Raw genomic sequence first — 19775 nt, 5'->3', positions numbered from 1 at the left:
ACCACCACCGGCGCACACAGGTTAAGGCCACAGAGCCCAGCTTTGGCGGACCAAAGCTAAATGCCTGGGCCTGGGATTCAGACACAAAGAACACAACCAGGACGTGAGGGAGAGGTCTGAGCGGGGGAAGGGGGCATTAGGACTTTGTGCGGGGACCTCACCCACCCTGCTCCCCTCCTTTCCTCTACATTATCAAGTGCCTACAATGAAGCAGGTCCCTCCCCGGTTCCCTGACTTCTTGGCAAAAGGGCATCCCAAGAATTACATCTCCAAAAATCAACAACATTATGTATACTTGTTTATTTTGGAGAATGAACACAGGGAACCTCGTTGGAGGAAACAACTCATTTATGCCCAGGAGCCCCCACCTCCTCCAAAGGATTCCCGAGCAGAGGGATCCTCACCCCACAACTATGAACAGTCCAAAGCCAAGTCTATGCTCTCCAAGGACATTTCTGGACTCATTGCAAAACTCCTCCCAATCTGTCTTCTCTTAAATGTTTGAAAGCAACTCCTCAGAACTGGCCTGAGTGCTGGGCCACTTCACCCACCCTAAATCTACCTTCTGCGTCAATCGGGACTGAATCAGTGTCTCCTTCAGTCGACACTGAATCCTTGATGAGTAAACACCCTGAAGGCAACATCTCAGTACCTCATGCTCTTGATGGACCTGGTACCTGGTACCAGCTCCCAAACATACGGAGGGTGGGGGAGTTGGGGGAACTAATTCCTTAACATCCCTCGGAGGGTTTGTCTGCACACCTTCTGGGGAAGGGCTAGCTATTAAACATATGCTAAAAGGACAAATGCACTTTCTGTGCTCTTTAAATATGGTAAGAAGTTAGGAGTCTCTACACACATTTTAGGGCTTCCCAGGTGGCGCTAGTGGTAAAGAACATGCCTGCCAATGCAGGAGACATGATACCCAGTCAGGAAGATCCCCTGGAGTAGGAAATAGCAACCCACTTCAGTATTCTTGCCTGGAGAATTCCATGAACAGAGGAGCCTGGTGGGCTACAGTCTATGGAGTCACAGAGTGGGATATGACAGAAGCGACTTAGCATGCAAGCACACATATTTCAATTCCAGAATAATAAAGAGCCTGCAGAGTCTAGGGCATCCCTGGTGGCTCAGATGGCAAAGAATCTGCCTGCACTGCAGAAGACCCAGGTTCCATCCATGGGTTGGGAAGCTCCCCTGGAGAAGGGAATGGCAACTCACTCCAGTATTCTTGCCTAGAAAATCCCATGGATGGAGGAGCCTGGTGGGCTACAGTCCATAGAATTGCAAAGATTCAAACACGATGGAGCGACTAACACTTTGCAGAGCCTAAATGCATCAGAGTAACCATACTATAGAAAGTGAAATCACTCAGTCATGTCCAACTCTTTGCGACCCTGTGGACTATAGCATACCAGGCTCCTCCGTCCATGGGATTCTCCAGGCAAGAATACTGGAGTGGGTTGCCATTTCCTTCTCCAACCATACCATAAGATAACCCATAAGTGAGAGTAGGTTGGTAGCCTGGCTCCCTCCCCAGCTCAATAGAAGCCCCTCTCCCACCCCTGACAGGACAGGGAGCTCTATGGAGTGTGAGAGCAGGTGGAGACCTCGTACCCAGTTTCTCTGCTGTGCCCTTGGCCGCTGGGTGCTTCAGCACGGGGCTGTTGGAAGGGGTCCCGCTGAGCCTGCTGCGCGTGGGCAGGGAGGCCACACCGGGCCAGAAGAGCTCGGCACTCTTGTCGGTCTGCGTGCTGCTGTCCTTGCTGCCCGTCTTAGCGTGGGCGCTGCTGGCCGACGTGCCGGGGGTTGGGGGCGAGAGTGTGGCGGCAGAGGGGGTGGGCAGCAGGGGGGTGGATGCGTGGTCATGGTGCTCCTTCCCCAGCAGCAGCCCTGTGCGTGGAAGAACAGCTTCTTCAGTACCGTGCCTCAAGAAGCAAGACCCATCGGCTCGGCAGGGATACAGACGCCAGCGAAGAGAACGGACGTCTGTACAGGCTGGGGAGCGGTGGACTGGGAGATCAGGACACACATACACACCTAGGTGGCACTCGTGGCCAAGAGTCTGCCTGCCAGTGCAGGCGATGCAGGAGACTTGGGTTTGATCCCTGGGTTGGGAAGATCCCCTGAAAGGAGGGCATGGCTACCCACTCCACTATTCTTGCCTGGAGAATCTCATGGACAGAGGAGCCTGGCGGGTTACAGTGCATGGGGTTGCAAAGAGTCAGACATGACTGAGCTTACACACACATGTAAAAGAGGCGGCTAGTGGAAACCTGCTGTATAGCACAGGGAGCCCAGCTCCATGCTCTGTGGATGGGATAGGGGTCACAGTGGGAAGGGGGTCCAAGGGGGAGGGACAATATGTATATGGATGGCTGATTCACTTTCCTGTAGAGCAGAAACTATAACATTATAAGGCAACTACGTTGCCAACAAAGGTCCATCGAGTCAAGGCTATCATTTTTCCAGTAGTCATGTATGGATGTGAGAGTTGGACTATAAAGAAAGCTGAACACAGAAGAATTGATGCTTTTGAACTGTGATGTTGGCGAAGACAAGAGTCCCTTGGACAGCAAGGAGATCCAACCAGTCCATCCTAAAGGAGATCAGTCCTGGGTGTTCACTGGAGGGACTGATGTTGAAGCTGAAACTCTAATACTTTGGCCACCTGATGCGAAGAACTGACTCACTGGAAAAGACCCTGATCCTGGGAAAGATTGAAGGTGGGAGGAGAAGGGGACGACAGAGGATGAGATGGTTGGATGGCATCACCAACTCAATGGACCTGAGTTTGAGTAAACTCTGGGAACTGGTGATGGACAGGGAGGCCTGGTGTGCTGCAGTCCATGGGGTCGCAAAGAATCGGACATGACTGAGCGACTGAACTGAATACCCCAATTAAAAACCAAAAACAAAAAACCTAGCATGGGGCAGGGGAGGAGCTGTCACATAAACTGGTTATAATATAACAAATGATAGGATACTACTATTCTGAGGATGCTATGGAAAGAAGGGAGAAGAGGTAGCTTACAGGCAGAGTGTCGAGGGGCAGGGGCACTCCCGCAAGGCTTTCTGGAGACAATGCTTTCTTTCTGTCTGCAGCCCAGGAGGGCTAGTCCTGAGCAGTGGTGGCGTGTCTAAGAAAACCTGAAGGCTTCTCTGCTCCTAGACACAGCCCTGTTGGCCTGCTGCTCTGCCTAACAGCCCCCAACTCTACTCCTCCCTGGTAATGAATTGTCTCCCCAGGGCCTGGGTCAAAACAAGCATGCCTCCTGGTTACAGCAACAGAGTTGTGTACAATATTCCCCAGAGGGCTCCTTGTGATGAAGAGCCATGTCTTCCAAGAGGCAGGAAGCCAGCTGAGTTCCTGGGGAGGTCGGCTCAGCTCTTTTTTTCCCACCCATCCCAAGACCAAAGCGTTCAGGGTGGGAAGAGGGCGGCCGGCTGGGCAAAAGGGAGGCGTGACGTGCCCCGTTTCTTCAATGTCTTTCTGCAAGCTGGACAGCACAGCAACTGTTCTAATAGTGAAGTACGGCCCTCATTCAGAAAAGTGCCAGCACTTCACACCAGCCTACAGAAAGTGCAGTAAGCACAATCAAGTGTCTGTTCATTTAACGAAGTTCACACAGTCTCCTTGGTAGGGCTATTTCAGGGTGCCCATTCATAATGCAACACAACTCAATCCAGTCTGTCTACAGCGATGCTTCTCAACGTGTTCACACACATCAATTACTTGGATATAGTTAAGATGAAGATTCAAGTCAGCGGGGGACCTTGAGCTTCTGTTTCTCTAAGAAGCTCCCAGGTGATGCTGGTGGTGCTGGCCCACAGACCACACCTTGAGGAGCAAGAAGCCTTCACTAGATGCTTCCCAGACATCATCTCAGTTCGTATGAGGTAGGTCCTGTTGCTCTCTTTTGTTTTATAGAAAAGGAAATGGCTGATATTAGTGTCTCACAGTGGAGAAGTAGCAGAAATGGCATTTGAAGCCAGAGGTGCCTGCCTTTAAGTCCACCTTGTGTCCTTTTCCACCTCATCACTCTACTCCTGCGTGGAGAGCCCAAGTCTAGCAAGGGTATTCCTGTGCAACTAAGCCACTGGTCAGTCATCTCACCTGGGAGCCCCTGAGCCATCAGACAGGGATCTGCCTCCTTCCAGAGCCTCTCAGACAAAAGACCGTGGAAACGCTGTGGGACCCGTGCAGGAGGTCTGTGGGAATTGAACGTGTGCCTTCCTCTGCAGTGGGAGGGCTCCACTCTTGTCTTGTGACAAGTGGATACTGATCACAGTAACAAGGGGAAATACGAGTGCAGAGAACACAGGAGCTCTTCCTGCGGCCAGGTCTTCCGCTCCCAGGCCTGGCTGTGACACATCAAATGTTAGAGGTACGGGCAGCCCCCAGGGAAATGCCTGCCTGCCTGGATGTCACAGACGGGCCTCTGCCAGAGAGGTTTCTATGGGAGAGGAGCACGTGCTGAGTCCCCTCCCAAGTCTACCTGAGCACCACTGCCGAGGCTCTGTAAATGGGGAGGGGAGCTAAGAGTCCTTGAGAGGGACTTTGAAGATCCTAGCTGCTGTCCACATGCCTCCTCTTTGAAGTGCATTTCCTTGGAGGGCAGGGCCTACAGAAGTAACCCATGGGGGGACTTCAAAAGGAGATAGCGGCTGGGTGCCTTTTATTCCCCCCCAAGTCTGTCAGCTTCCTCCTGGAAGCTCTTATCCCCTTTGACATGAAGCAGCCAGGCTCCTCCACTGTCCTGGGCTGACAAAAACAGGCTCTCAGTTTTACGGATAAACAAAACACACTCTGACCCAGGGAAATGCATCAAAGAAGGGCCAGGCCCCTGGGGCTGCAGAGTCAGGGACAAGAGCAGAGGACGTGTGACTGGGAGTCCTGCCGTGACCCGGGCAGCTCTGTCTCATCCTCTCTGACTCAGCGAGCTGGGCCGCTGGTCCCCATCACCCTAGGAAACCAGTCCATGGCTATGACAGCGTTTGCAGAATACTCTTCCAAACTCTGCCTGTGCAACAACAATCCAACAAAATACCACCAGCAGCCCCTTATGTGAGAGCACTGCTTGCAAAGTGCTTTCTCTCCAGTACGTCATTTTGGCCTTGCAATGACCCCATACGGTACAGCAAGGAAAACACTTCCAGACACCACCCAGCTTTTCTAGACACAGAAGCAGAGGTGGAGCAGTCTTACCACTGGTCTGGGGCAGAACCAAGTTCAGAGGCCTGAAGTCTCAACGTCTTCTTCCTACTAAAAATTTTTATAGTGTAAGACACCTTAGCTTTCAGTAATAATGATAATGATTATGAGTCAACTCATGGCTAACAGTGACTGGTGGGGTGGCCTTTGCTTCCACCACCAAAGTATGATGCATTATCCTTCCCACGCCTCCACTGGAGACTCCTGGACACTCACAGACAGGTCTGGCTCAGTCTCTTGTGGGGTCACTGCTCCTTTCTCCTGGGTCCTGGTGCGCATAAGGTTTTGTTTGTGCCCTCCAAGAGTCTGTTTCCCCAGTCCTGTGGAAGTTCTGTAATCAAATCCCACTGGCCTTCAAAGTCAAATTCCCTGGGGGTTCTCAGTCCCTTCGCCAGATCCCCAGGTTGGGAAATCTGGTTTGGGTCCCAGAACTTTCGCAACAGTGCAAAAACTTCTTTGGTATAACTGTTCTCCAGTTTGTGGGTTGTCTGCTCAGTGGTTCTATGGTGGGGCTCAGACCCCACACCTCCCAGGTCTGCTGCAGCCAGAGCCCCTGTTCCCATGGCAGGCAACTGGTGACCCATGCCCTGCCCATCATAGCAAGACTCAGATTCCCCCACAGCCAGTCCCTCCCATCAGGAAGCTTCTACAAGCCTCTTATCCTCATCCATCAGAGGGCAGACAGAATGGAAACCACAGTCACAGAAAACTAACCAAACTGATCACGAGGATCACAGCCTTCTCTGACTCAATGAAACTATGAGCCATGCTGTGTAGGGTCACCCAAGACCAACAGGTCATGGTGGAGAGTTCTAACAAAACATGGTCCACTGGAGAGTGAATGGCAAACCACTTCCGTATACTTCAGAAGAATACTGAGAAAAACCATATGAATGGTATGAAAAGGCAAAAAGATATGACACTGAAAGATGAACTCCCCAGGTCAGTAGGTGCCCAATCTGCTACTGGAGAAGACTGGAGAAATAGCTGCAGAAAGAATGAAGAGGCTGAGCCAAAGTGGAAACAATTACCCATTTGTGGATGTGACTGGTGTTAGAAGTAAAGTCTATGCTGTAAAGAGCAATATTGCATAGAAACCTGGAATGTTAGGTCCATGAGTCAAGATAAATCGGAAGTGGTAAAACAGGAGATAGCAACAGTGAATATTGACATTTTAGGAATCGGTGAACTAAAAAGGATGGAATTGGGCAAATTTAATTCAGATGACCATTACATCTACTATTGTGGTAAGAATCCCTTAGTAGAAATGGAGTAGCCCTCATAGTCAACAAAAGAGTCTGAAATGCAGTACTTGGGTGTGATCTCAAAAATGAGATTTTTTTTTGTTCATTTCTAAGGCAAGCCATTCAGTATCACAGTAACCCAAGTCTATGTCCCAACCACAAATGCCAAAGAAGCTAAAGTTGAATGGTTCTATGAGGACCTACAAGAACTTCTACAACTAAAACCAAAAAAAGATGTCTTTTTCATCATAGAGGACTGGACTGCAAAAGTAGGAAGTCAACAGATACCTGGAGTAACAGGCAACTTTGGGCTTGGAGTACAAAATGAAGCAAGGCAAAGGCTAACAAGTTTTGTCAAGACAATGCACTGCTCACAGCAAACACCCTCTTCCAACAACACAAGAGGTGACTCTGCACATGGCCATCACCAGATGGTCAATACCAAAATCAGACTGATTATATTCTTTGCAGACAAAGATGGAGAAGCTCTATACAGTCAGCAAAAATAAGACTTGGAGCTGACTGTGGCTCAGATCATGAACTCCTTATTGTCAAATTCAGACTTGAAGAAAGAAGGGAAAACCACTAAACCATTCAGGTAGGACCTAAATCAAATCCATTACGATTATACAGTGGAAGTGACAAATAGATTCAAGGGACACGATCTTGATAGATAAGAGTGCCTTAAGAACTATTAACAGGAGTTTGTAACACTGTGTGGGAGGACGTGATCAAAACCATCTCCAAGAAGGAGAAATGCAAAAAGGCAAAATGGTTGTCTGAGGAGGCCTTACAAATAGCTGAGAAAAGAAGAGAAGCTAAAGGCAAAGGAGAAAAGGAAAGATAGACCCATCTGAATGCAGAGTTCCAAAGAATAGCAAGGAGAGATAAGAAAGCCTTCCTCAGTGATCAATGCATAGAAATAGAGGAAAACAATAGAATGGAAAAGACTAGAGATCTCTCCAAGAAAATTAGAGATGGCAGGGAACATTTTATGCAAAGATGGGCTCGATAAAGGACAGAAACAGTATGGCCTTAACAGAAACAGAAGATATTAAGAAGAGGTGGCAAGAATACACACAACTACTATACAAAAAAGATCTTAATGACCCAGATAACCACGATGGTGTGGCCACTCACCTAGAGCCAGACATCTTAGAGTGCAAAGTCAAGTGGGCCTTAGGAAGCATCAAGATGAATAAAGCTGGTGGAGGTGATGGAATTTCAGGTGAGCTATTTCAAATTCTAAAAGATGATGCTGTGAAAATGCTGCAAGCCAGCAAATATGGAAAACTCAGCAGTGGCTACAGAACTGGTAAAGGTCAGTTTTCATTCCAATCCCAAAGAAAGGCAAGGCCAAAGAATGTTCAAACTACCACATAACTGCACTCATCTCACACACTAGCAAAGCAATGCTCAAAATTCTCAAAGCTAGGTTTTAATAGTACATGAACCTTCCAGATGTTCAAGTTGGATTTAGAAAAGGCAGAGGAACCAGAGATCAAATTGCCAACATTCTTTGGATCATTGAAAATTCAAGAGAATTCCAAAAAAACATCTACTTATGTTTCACTGACTACTTTAGTCAAAGACTAAAGCCTTTGACTGTGTGGATTACAACAAACTGGAAAATTCTTCAAGAGATGGGAATACCAGACCACCTGACCTGCCTCCTGAGAAATCTGTATGCAGGTCAGGAAGCAACAGTTAGAACTGCACATGGAACAATGGACTGGTTCCAAATTGGGAAAGGAGTAGGTCAAAACTGTATATTGTCGCCTTGCTTATTTAACTTACATGCAGAGTACATCATGAGAAATGCTGGGCTGGGTGAAGCACAAGCTGGAACCAAAACTTCTGAGAGAAATATCAATAACCTCAGATATGGAGATGACACCACCCTGATGGCAGATGAAAAAGAAGTGAAGAGCCTCTTGATGAAAGTGAAAGAGGAGTGAAAAAGTTGGCTTAAAGCTCAACATTCAGAAAATTAAGATCATGGCATCTGATCCCATCACTTCACGGCAAATAGATGGGGAAACAATGGCAACAGTGACAGACTTTATTTTCTTGGGCTCCAAAATGACTGCAGATGGTGACTGCAGCCATGAAATTAAGATGCTTGTTCCTTGGAAGAAAAGCTATGACAAGCCTAGATAGCATATTACAAAGCAGAGACATTACTTTGCCAACAAAGGTCCATATAGTCAAAGCTATGGTTTTTCCAATCATCCACTCATGTATCGATGTGAGAGTTGGACCATAAAGAAAGCTGAGTGCTGAAGAACTGATGCTTTTGAACTGTGGTGCTGGAGATGACTCTTGAAAGTCCCTTGGTCAGCAAGGACATCAGAGCAGTCAATCCTAAAGGAAATCACTCCTGAATACTCATTGGAAGGACTGATGCTTACGCTGAAGCCCCAATACTTTGGCCACCTGATAAGAAGGTCTTTTCATTAGAAAAGGCTCTGATGCTGGGAAAGATTGACAGCAAGAGGAGAAGGGGACTATAGAAAATGAGATAGTTGGATGGTATCACGGAGCTGATGGAATGAGTTTGAGCCAAGTTCTGGGAGATGGTGAAAGACAGGGAAGCCTGGTGTGCTGCAGTCCGTGGGGTCACAAAGAGTCGCACACAACTGAGCGAGGGAACCGAACTTCACATGTGAGTAAACTGAGACTTGGAGATACTCAAAATTCCTATTTTCACAAGGGGGTCTGAACTCCATTGGCCAGCTGAGGTGCCTCAGTGTTTGTGTGACTCCTGCTCTTCAGAGGCTCACGTGAGGAGTGGAGGGGCTCACCTATGCAGGGGTGGAGCTTGCCTGGGGGTGAGTGGGCCTCACTTATGGAGGGAGGACCTTGCCTGAGGGGGTGGGGCTCACCTGTAGAGGGGTGGGGTTTGCTTGGGGAGGGGCGGGGCTTGTTGAGGGGGTGGGGCTCTCTGCAGAGGGGCATGGCTTGCTTGGGAGGGGCGGGGCTTGTTGAGGGGGTGGGGCTCACTTGCAGAGGGGCAGGGATTGCTTGGGGAGGGGCGGGGCTTATTGAGGGAGTGGGGCTGACCTGCAGAGGGGCAGGGCTTGCTGAGGGGGTGGGGCTCACCTATGCTTCCCTTCCAGGTCTTCTCCTCCTTTCTCTCCTCAGCCAACTGGCTGCTGGTGAGCGAGGTCTGGCGGGAGTGAGTCCCGGTGGCTGCTGCAATGGATGGCACAGAGCGGGCGGGTCTCAGGCTGGAGGAGTCCGTCTTCCCGGCATCTTTACGGGATCGCTGCTGGAGGACCTTAATCATGGCGTCCTTCTCTATGATTTTGGCATGGAGATTTTTAATACTGTGTAAGAAAACAAAACAGTCATGATCAAAATCCATGGAATGATAGGGATATTTGTATTTTTCTCAGGACCCCATGGATTTTAACTATAATTCCAAGGACAGAGTTAACTGCTGCCTATGTCTTCAGTTACAATCTCCAGTTGTAGAAGACTGATCTTTTGTAGTACCTGAAAAGGGGACACATTCTCTGGCCCCTTAGGAGGCTCTGGGACCCCGAGGACACACAGTTTGAGTGCGTGTGGCCACCTGGCAGGGACATCTTGGACTGAAGTGTGTCTAGAAGCCTGGCAGTAGGAAGGGTGCAAGGAACTACGGGGAAACACACACAAACTCAAGCCTCACACAGGGTGGGCTGCTCAGGAGAGTCAATTTGCCTATTTTCTGAGGGAGGGGTGGTTCGGGAAATGGACAAGTTTTCTGTGAGAAGATGTTGTTTTCCTCCCTGAAGGTCAAAGATGAGAATCAGGAGACATGTGAGTTCTTTTTCACAACCTAAGTAGTAACTTGCTGAGCTTATCAGCGACTCAGCCATGCAGTCCTATTTTCACTTCTGCAGAATGAGAAGCTCAGCTTCCCAGGGCTCAACAGGGAGGGCTGGGGGTGGGCGGCAGGCTAGCTCTGCGATGTCACAAAGCCTGCTGGAGGACTTCTTGTTTACTTCAGGAGAAAAACACATTGGCTACATATGTTCTTTATTACTGGCTGGAATATATAAATACTGGCTCAAAAACTCTGAGACTCTGACATATGATGTTTCCCTCTGTCTAGCTGATAATGTCGAGTAGGCTGTTGAGACAGACACCCAGAAAACACATGGGCTTCTAAATTCTTGTTACTAGCCTCCACCTAAATATCTGCATCTGACATGAAATTAGCTCCCAGAGACCTCGGGCTCCAGGCCCCTTGTTAACAGGACTCTTTCCCTGGAATGCAAACTTGGAGGGCTCAAGCTGAAGGCTATCTAGAACGGGAAGGGGCTGGAGACGAGTGCACACAGCGGGATGGTGGCCCCACCGGGCTTGTGAGGTGGGTGGCAGGCGTGGGGCCCTGGGGGCTGGGCACGGCTGTCCCTTACGTGTACTCCATGTCCTGACACCTCCTGGTGGCCTGCACCACCTCCTCCTCCTCCTGCCAGATGTGGGCCTCCAGCGAGCTCTCGCCATAGCTGCCATTCCTCGAGTGGTTGACAATCGTGGTGTCCCTGGCAACAAGGAACACACACACAGACTGATGTCAGTCAGTTCTCTCCCTGAACTGCTAGAACGAAGCTAGTATCTAAGGAAAATAAAATGCAAAGTTCCAAATTCCCTGCCCCTTCTACCAATGATCCTGAATCATAAGCGACGTGGTGTGCGCTGAATACAGACACTGTACACTTAAGTGTGCACTTATGTTAGGGCCAGTGTCTCCTAACATGTGGACAGTGGATAGTACCAGTATGTCCATGCTTGTGCTCTTTCACACTTCTTTCTTACTTTCTCAACCAGCATTCAGGTGTTATTCTGTTTCTTGCCCACTTAGGAGCTATCTCAGTGTTTTACAATAAATGGGGACTCAGGAAATGCCTGAAACAGAGACTGGTCCTCCTGGACAGCAAGGCCCCGGCTGGAGTCCCCTCCACGCTTGCGTCCGGCTCGCTTCTCCTGTGAGCCCCTGCCTAGGATTCAGGTCTGTTCAGTGCGACAACCATGCCGGGCAGGAGGACACAAACATGAAGAAGACACACCCCATGTCCTGGGAAAGTCCAGTCGAGGGGGTGGAGTTGGGGAGGGGCAGACAGAGGGAGACCGCAAAGCAGTGCAGCTGGCAGCAGGTGCCTGGCTGAAAACAGCCGGTCAACGGGGACTGCTCTCCTGTCACTGGTTCCGTCAATATAATTACTCCTAACAGGGCTTCCCCGGTGCCTCAGACGGTAAAGAATCTGCCTGCAGTGCACAAGACCCTGGTTCGATCCCTGGGTCAGGAAGATCCCCTGGAGGAGGGCATGGCCAACACACTCCAGTACTCTTGCCTGGAGAATTCCACAGACAGAGGAACCTGGCAGCCATGGTCCATGGGGTCACAAAGAGTCGGACCCAACCAACACTTTCTCTTTCAATGATGACTGGTAAAGACAAGATAATCGTGTCATCTAAGTCAGTGGTCCTTAACCTTTTTGGCACTAGGGACAGGTTTCGTGAAAGACGATTTGTCCACGGGGTGGGGTGGGGTGGCAGAGGGTGGATGGTTCAGGCGATGATGTGAGCGATGGGGAGTGACAGACAGATGAAGAAGCTTCAGTTGCTCTGTCAGTCCATTGCTCCTAAGAGGCCATGGTACTGGTTCTCAGCCTGGGGGTTGAGGATCTCTGAATTCTAAGAGATCTAAGCATGTCTGAGGCTGAAAGGCACAATCTTTAACTAGGAAGTGAATCTTTAGTAAGAAGTGATCCAGCTTCACGTCCCTTTAACTTCACATTACAGTGTTAAAATCTTAAAAAGCTCTTTTCTAGAACACCTAAAAGTAGCAAAAAGAGGGGCCTTCTTGCATGTGTTCATGAGGGAGTGTTTCATCATGTCTGGACCTGGGTGAAGCACATTACCCGAGGTATCTCATGTAGCTCTCTCAGGAACTTGGGCAGTAAGCATGATTATCCTCATTTTACAGATGAACAAATGAATGAGTTTGCAAGAGCACCCAGTTAGTGAAGGCAGATGGATTCAAATCCAGATATCCCTGACTCCAGAGTCCATGCTCTTAACCTTCACACTCCTCAGTGTCCTGTGTCTTTATGAAGAAGGCCTCAGCAAAGGTACACGAATGGTAAGATAAACCAACAAAGAGGGCACATGTGAGAATGTGGCCAAGTGCAAACTGCCTAAAACAAATCAGAATGCCTAACAACACAGGGAGCCAGCAGAGTGCTTTAAACATACTGACACAATTATAAATTCACTCCATGGTGCTCAAAACTCATCAATACAGGGTATTAGAGCCAGAAACATTTTCAACTGATTTATTTTTAGAGAATTTACTGGAGACAGATTTAAAAATTCATATTTATACTATCAAGGACAGGAGGTACAATTAGATGAAAACAACTTAGAAGGTATACACACACAACTCTAAACAAAATATTACATTGCTTTGAAATGTTTAAAAAGTTTCAAAACTTCCCCACCCACACAGAACAGCCTAGTCTCTCAAACTTCTGATCATTGGTGCCAAAAATGCATCAAGATGGCAAAAGCAGTTGGTACACAAATATCACACTGCCTATAAACATGAAGTATGCAGCAGTGGCTGCAAAGTCACTAAGCTAATGGCTGGGAATAGTCATTTTTGCCAGTTCTTACATAGCCATTTAGCATCTCAGCAATAAGAGCTCAGAATTTTGACCTTTCTCAAAAATTCTTCATTTTCCCTTTCTCCCTTTTTGTTAATAGCAAAGCCATGCTAAAACTACAGAGGTTTTCTTTGAAAAGAACAGTAAGATAGGAGTTACAAATGTGACCTCCTCTGAACTGACTTTTCCCAAGACTGGGGGAGGCAGTGGTCAGTAGAAGGGAGGGAAGTTTCCCACGGAATTGTTAGATGCTCAGTAATGACATGTGAAAGCAAAAAAAGGGGAAGGGAGGGACGGTGCAAAGTGACCCATCCACCTACAAATCCATCCAGGACTTTAAACAGAGCTAAGGAGGAGAGAAACAGGGCTGGGTAAATCCCACAGGATTACTGTCTGAGAGCAAGAGGCCTGTCCCCTGCTTGAAGGACGACAGATGGCCAAGGCTGGGCCTAACATAGTGGGATGGGGCTGACTGCGTGTGGGCTCTGGCTGGTTCAACTCACAACACTCCGCCACCCCCATCCTGTGCCCACTGAGCAGTCTCATGCCTCAGACCTGTTCCATGCCCTACTTCTGACTTTACATTCCAGTCCCATTTGTCTCGGAGAAGGCAATGGCACCCCACTCCAGTACTCTTGCCTGGAAAATCCCATGGGCGGAGGAGCCTGGTAGGCTGCAGTCCATGGGCTTGCTAAGAGTCGGACACGACTGAGCGAATTCACTTTCACTTTTCACTTTCATGCACTGGAGAAGGAAATGGCAACCCACTCCAGTGTTCTTGCCTGGAGAATCCCAGGGACGGGGGAGCCTGGCGGGCTGCCCTCTATGGGGTTGCACAGAGTCGGACACGACTGAAGCGACTTAGCAGCAGCAGCAGCCCACTTGTCTCCGGAACCCCTCTTCTTCTTTTTTTTTTTTTGGTTGTTGTTTAGTTACGAAGTCCTGTCCAACTCTTTCACGACACCTTGGACTATAGCCCACCAGGCTCCTCTGTTCACGGGATTTCCCAGGCAGGAATACTGGAGTGAGTTGCCATTTCTTTCTCCAGGGTATCTTCCCGATGTAGGGATCAAACCTGAGTTTCCTGCGTTGACAGGTGGATTCTTTACCACTGAGCCATCAAGGAAGCCCTCCTGGGGATCCCAAGCATGCATCTAATCTGATAAATCAGGAGTTGAGACAACAATGACCCATAACAGCCTTGGGTCATGCTTCCAAGGTAGCGCTATTGGGGTTTCTGTGTTCTCAGCCAGGGGAATACAGTCTGCTTCCTTGCACATCACCAGTCAAAGATTTCAGAGATTAGGTAATTTCTGAGTAAAGTAAGTGACACTCAGAAAGGCCTTGTGCAGTCACACACCTACAGTGGGCAAAAAGCAGGCCGTGAGAGCCCTGACTGGCAGAACGCACAGCCTTGCAGGTCAGCGCAGCGAAAGTGCATGCCAGTGAGACAGAAGGGCTGAAAGTGGACGTCCTGCCTGCCTACTCGGTGTTCTTTCCATCAAAAGTCATGCAGATTCCCAGGGCAACCACTGACAGGCAGGCATTAGACTAAGCTGGCAAACAAGGCCACATCCCTCCATGCAACTTTATGATGGGCTGTTCTCTGCCTCGGGATCCAGAGGTGGTTTAGTTTTTAGCTCAGAAAACAAAGAGCTGAAGATAAAAACATTTCAGTTATGTAAAAAATCAAAAGTGTTTCCAAGGGCTTCACCAATGTCACCCACACATTTCAAGGGCTGGCCTGAGGCTGTAACTTCCTCCAAGGCTGGAGCTGCAACTCACCGAGATTGATACGCATCCTGAATGCCTATTTCCACTCCCAAAGACACACTAAGAGGGGACACGGTGGGCTGTTTTCCCTCACAGCACCGACATACAGAATCAACACTTGAGCACTAATAAAGGATCTCCAAACAGTGATTTTCCACTTGGGTCTGCAGGTGCAAGTGTGCTGAGCACCCAGAGGAGGCATCTGTGCCCACGTGGGTAGCACTGGTCTCTCTCTGAGTTCCTGGAGGTGCCATCTGGGCATTCAGCTAGCAATTCTCTACCTGGGTAATGAACATGGCAGCCCACGCTCAACTTATAAAGTAACTCCCCCAAACCACAAGGGACCTTCTCTACCTCATTCAAAAAGAAATCACACAGCCCAAGAAGTGGAGGGCTGACTAACTGACAGCATTCTCTTCTCATGCCTGGTTCACACCCTCCCATCCCCAATGGTACAACAATAACTCTTATGTAGTCCAGTTTTATTGATGCTCCTTTAAAATCTGAGGCTCTCCGCCAAATATGCTGACTCAAAATTTTGGTAAATTCCAAACAACTCTGAATTCAATGCCCAATACAACTTATGGGCAAAAAGGAGGTGGTGAGAATCCAGACTAGCAGAACACAGAGCCTTGCAGGTCAGTGCAACAGAAGTGAATGCAGGCTAGGTGCAGCAATTGAGGGAAACGACCTGCTCATTCAGACAAGGGTAGAACCTAACAGAATTATCGTGTGAATTATTGAGCATTTTGAGCTAGTTTTTAAAGAAAGAGTAAGGCTGTGCACCCACAACAAAGGAAATAAAGCAAGAGAGGTAGGAACTGATAGTCGCAGAAAACCATTTCAAACCAAGTGAGATCAGGCTTTAAGCCGGGCAAATTTCAATTTGACGGGTGGTACCACTACTTACTACCACTGTGTCTCTCTAAACCCTAATTCGAGGAAATATGAGGATATGCAAAATGAGGATAATAGTCCTCACTCTCAGGGCTGTTATGAGGATTGCATGTTCTTGTCTGGCCCATGAAACATACCCACTGTTAAAAAGAACATAAAGTATAGTTTTCCAGCATCATTCTTAAAGACCACATAGTACTCTGTTGAACAGATGGACTTCAGTATTGACTGACTCCCACTTATTGGGCTCTACTCTGTTTTTAAATGTATTGATGTTTTCAACTACATTGAGATGAACGTCCTTGGACATAAGTCTTCAGGCACTTATACAATGATTTCCTTAAAAGAAATGTTGAGAATCAGAATTGTGGAACCAAAGCAGAGATGGTGTTTTTCAGTCGCTAAATCCTGTCCAACTCTTTGTGACCCCATTTGTCCGCAGCAGGCACGCTTCCCTATCCATCACCAACTCCCGGAGTTTACTCAAACTCATGTCCACTGAGTCAATGATGCCATCCAACCATCTCATCCTTTGTCGCCCCCTCCTCCTCCTGCCCTCAATCTTTCCCAGCATCAGGGTCTTTTCCAATGAGTCCTCCAAAGAAGAGGGATAGATTACCAAAATCATTCTCCAGAAACCTTACACCACACCTTGCTCTCCAACTAGCACTACAGCCACTTTGAAATTATTTTTAACCGCTCTCACTCCCTGGGATGCAGCCGTGAACCCCTCCGGACACCCTGCGCTTCTTTCCACTGTTTTCCGAGGCGCGCGGTGCCCGGGCCTCACCTCTCAGCAGCGGCGGTGGCCGCGGCGCTCATGGCGAAGTGGCGGATGGCGCTCTCCTCCACGTACTTCTGCTCCCACTTGGTCATGTCGGCCTCCAGCGCCAGGATGCGCTCCTCCTTCTCCCTCACAAGTTCCATGAGCGCTGGGGCGTTGTACTCCGGCAGGCTGGCCGGCTGGCTGTTGCCATGTTTCTGGAGAAGCGGAAGAAATAACACCTCGATGCTGAACCGGGCTGCAAAGCAGACTGCATGTAGGCAGAGCTCCCCTGGGAAGCGCGCGCGGTTCACGCAGGTCCTGCAGCGCGTTTCACACGCATCCGCACGCCCTTGCCTCCTCTCCAGCACAGGTGACCCTAACGGGTGGATCCCCACGCTGTCAACCCCTATATCCGGTTCCTCTAGCTCATTTAATTCTCCTGGAACTCTACCAAAGGCACAACGTGATCCCAATTTTGCAGACGGGAAAACTAAGCTGTTGAGGAAGCTTGAATGCACTGTTCTGTGTCTCTAAGGCTATTCTTAAGCAGGTTCAGGATTTAAACCAGAAATCTGTCTGGCTACATCCAGCTTCACCTGTCAGGAAGTGCCTTTGTCCAAGGTCTCCCAGTTGATTTATCCCAAGAGTAAGAACAAGAAAGAAGACTGGGTCTCAGGGTCTAGGGCATTTTCTCTAGAGTTCAAGGAAGTGATTCAGCTGTTTGCTTTCCCTGAGGCTGGGAGTCAGAAGGGAGGCACAGGAAGTGGGAGTGAGATGCCCTAAGGCAGCAGCTCTCAACCTTTCTGGCATGGGGACTGGTTTCCTGGAAGACAACCACAGACTGGGGGTGGGGCAGGGGGAAGATGATTTCCGGATGATTCAAGCACAATAATTTATTGTGCACTTTATTTCTATTATTATTACATCAGCTCCACCTCAGATTATCAGGCATTAGATCCCATTGGCTGGGGACCCCTGCCTTGAGGGCATGCTTGCCCAGCCTCACCGCTGGCATCTGGGAAACAGAAATTAACACCTACCCTACGTGGAAGCTGGGTAATCAAATAGGACAGCTATGAAAGCACTTAATACACTTTAAGGGGCTAAACAAAGTGCTACCAGAAAACCTCTGATGCAAATCAAGCTCATTTCCCAGCCCCTTCTCTCCATCTGGGTCTATAAGAGAGCCACCCCTCAGTTTCTGTCCAAATCCCTTGTGTTGCATCTCAGGCTGGTGACCTGCTTGGGTTAAGAGCTATCTGAGCAAATACATGCATTTCAACACTCAAGTGTTCAGAGATAGCACAATCTAATGGGTAAGTATGTTGGCCAGAAAAATATACGAAGAGTCAGGCAGGCCAGCTTCTGCTGCCTGTTCAGCTAGTCACCAAATATTTACTAAGCATGCACTCTGTACAGGGGGTACCACAAGGAACAGTGCAGAGAAAATCTTTGCCCTCAATGTGTTCACCTGGGATAAATGCCCTAATTAGCAACTTGATCTTGAAATGGTCTCTCAGTTGCCCTGGACCTCATTTTGCTCTTCAAGGATATTTCCCCTAGACTTTCCTGGTGGCACAGTGGATAGGAATCTGCCTGCCAATGCAGGGGACACAGGTTCAATCCCTGGTCCTGGGAGATTCCACATGGCATGGAGCAACTAATCCTGTGCACCACAATGATTGAGTCTCTGCTCTAGAGCCTGAGAGCCACAGCTACTGACCCCATGTGCTGCAGCTACTGAAGACCACACGCCTAGAGCCTGTGCTCCACAACAAGAGAAGCCATCCCAATGAGAAACCCACGCACCACAACCAAGAGTGGCCCTCACTCATTGCAACTAGAGAAAGTCTGTGCACTGCAATGAAGATCCAGTGCAACCAAAGCAAAAATAAGTCAGTACATTTTTAAAAAAGAGAATATTTCCCCTTCTCTCTTCTACCTCCTAAGACCACCTGAGCTCTGTTCAAGAAAGAGAAGATTGTGAGTTCTAAAAATTTTAATTTTCCTTCCCTTTTTACCGTTACTCTATTTCACTTTCTTCCACTTCTAATGATGCTTGAGTACTACACTTGGCCTCCCAAAGTAGAGGGAGATGACTTCTAAAAAAAGAATCTGTTCGTGGAGAGCTGCTATTTCCTCCTGGTCCTAGCGTCTTGACCTATCTTCGTCTTTCCTCTTCTCAGTCCAGCCACATTTGTCACTTTTTATTTCAGTGGCATTGGAAAAGTTGGAGCAGTTTGATCAAATGACTCTGAAGGTAATGATGAGAAAAAACAGCAATGATAGTTATTCTTCCTTCATTAGTTGCTAAGTGTCAATCACTGTAAGGATTTTGTGCAGATTCTCTTATTTGTAATTACAAGTATATGGTAAGTATAATTTATGTGCCCCATTTTAGAGACAAGGAAGTGAAGGCGCAGACAGATTACTTTTTCAATAGGAGAAGGCAGGATTCAACACTGGTCAGCCTAACCTCAGAGTCCATATTCTGATCTGATCTACGATTCCATGCCACTCTGCTCACCTCCAGTCTAACCATCCTTCTGGAAGGTTCCAGGGCACCTTGCAGGGATAATGGAGCTCATCTGGGGCTCGGTGTTGTTAGAGGGTTGGGTGGAGAGAGTCAGCAGTGTTTTGGCATGTATCTAAAGGCAGAGCCCTTCTGCGGGGTAGTTGATTCAAAAGTGCTCTAAGTTGTTCTTTCAATGGTCCTTTCCAGAATGACTCTCTATGGGGAAGGTGGGCAGTGTGACCTTACTGCTTTGTTGAAGAGAGAGATGACCGGGAGCTTTATTTCTTTTGTGTAACCTCAGTATGCCTTCTGATAGGGTCAGATAAATACTTGAGTGGCACTAGGGTGAAGGAGCAGGGTGCAGCATGGGCTGCCTACATCCCAGGCGGGCAGATGTGTGAGCTCCTCACAGTGAATGAGGAGGAAGCGGATCAGAGTATGAGTTCCTTGGGTGACCCCGCACTCCAGAGTGGATGCTGGTCATCCCTGCTGAGGGTGAACAGAACTGTGATCACTACAGTTATTCACAGACTCCAGGCAGGAATCGGACCAATCTATATAGTATCTGCCACATGGAACTATTAAAATCCCAAGGTGTTCTGGTGGATTTCTTTGTGACAACATTTTTGCCTTTTCTGGTTATAGAATAACGTATGTGAAGTGTTAGTTGGTAAGTCGTGTCCAACTCTTTGCGACCCCATGGACTGTA

At 48.4% G+C, this 19775-nt stretch overlaps 1 protein-coding gene across 6 annotated transcripts in view; it reads right to left on the bottom strand.

Moving 5' to 3' along the window:
- The window catches only part of AMOTL1 (angiomotin like 1), a 199678-nt gene that overhangs the window by 6056 nt on the left and 173847 nt on the right, over positions 1–19775 (bottom strand). For all 6 annotated transcript variants that reach the window (XM_070384289.1, XM_070384290.1, XM_070384294.1 and 3 more), the window contains 4 exons: positions 16576–16766; positions 10866–10991; positions 9562–9788; positions 1618–1893 (listed from right to left, as the gene is read on the bottom strand). In XM_070384289.1, coding sequence (XP_070240390.1) covers positions 1618–1893; positions 9562–9788; positions 10866–10991; positions 16576–16766 — 820 coding nt within the window. The remainder of the gene's footprint in view (positions 1–1617; positions 1894–9561; positions 9789–10865; positions 10992–16575; positions 16767–19775) is intronic.

Source organism: Bos mutus, chromosome 15, assembly GCF_027580195.1.
Source record: "Bos mutus isolate GX-2022 chromosome 15, NWIPB_WYAK_1.1, whole genome shotgun sequence".
In the NCBI taxonomy this organism is placed as follows: Eukaryota; Metazoa; Chordata; class Mammalia; order Artiodactyla; family Bovidae; genus Bos; species Bos mutus.
This window is presented reverse-complemented; position numbering and strand designations above follow the sequence as displayed.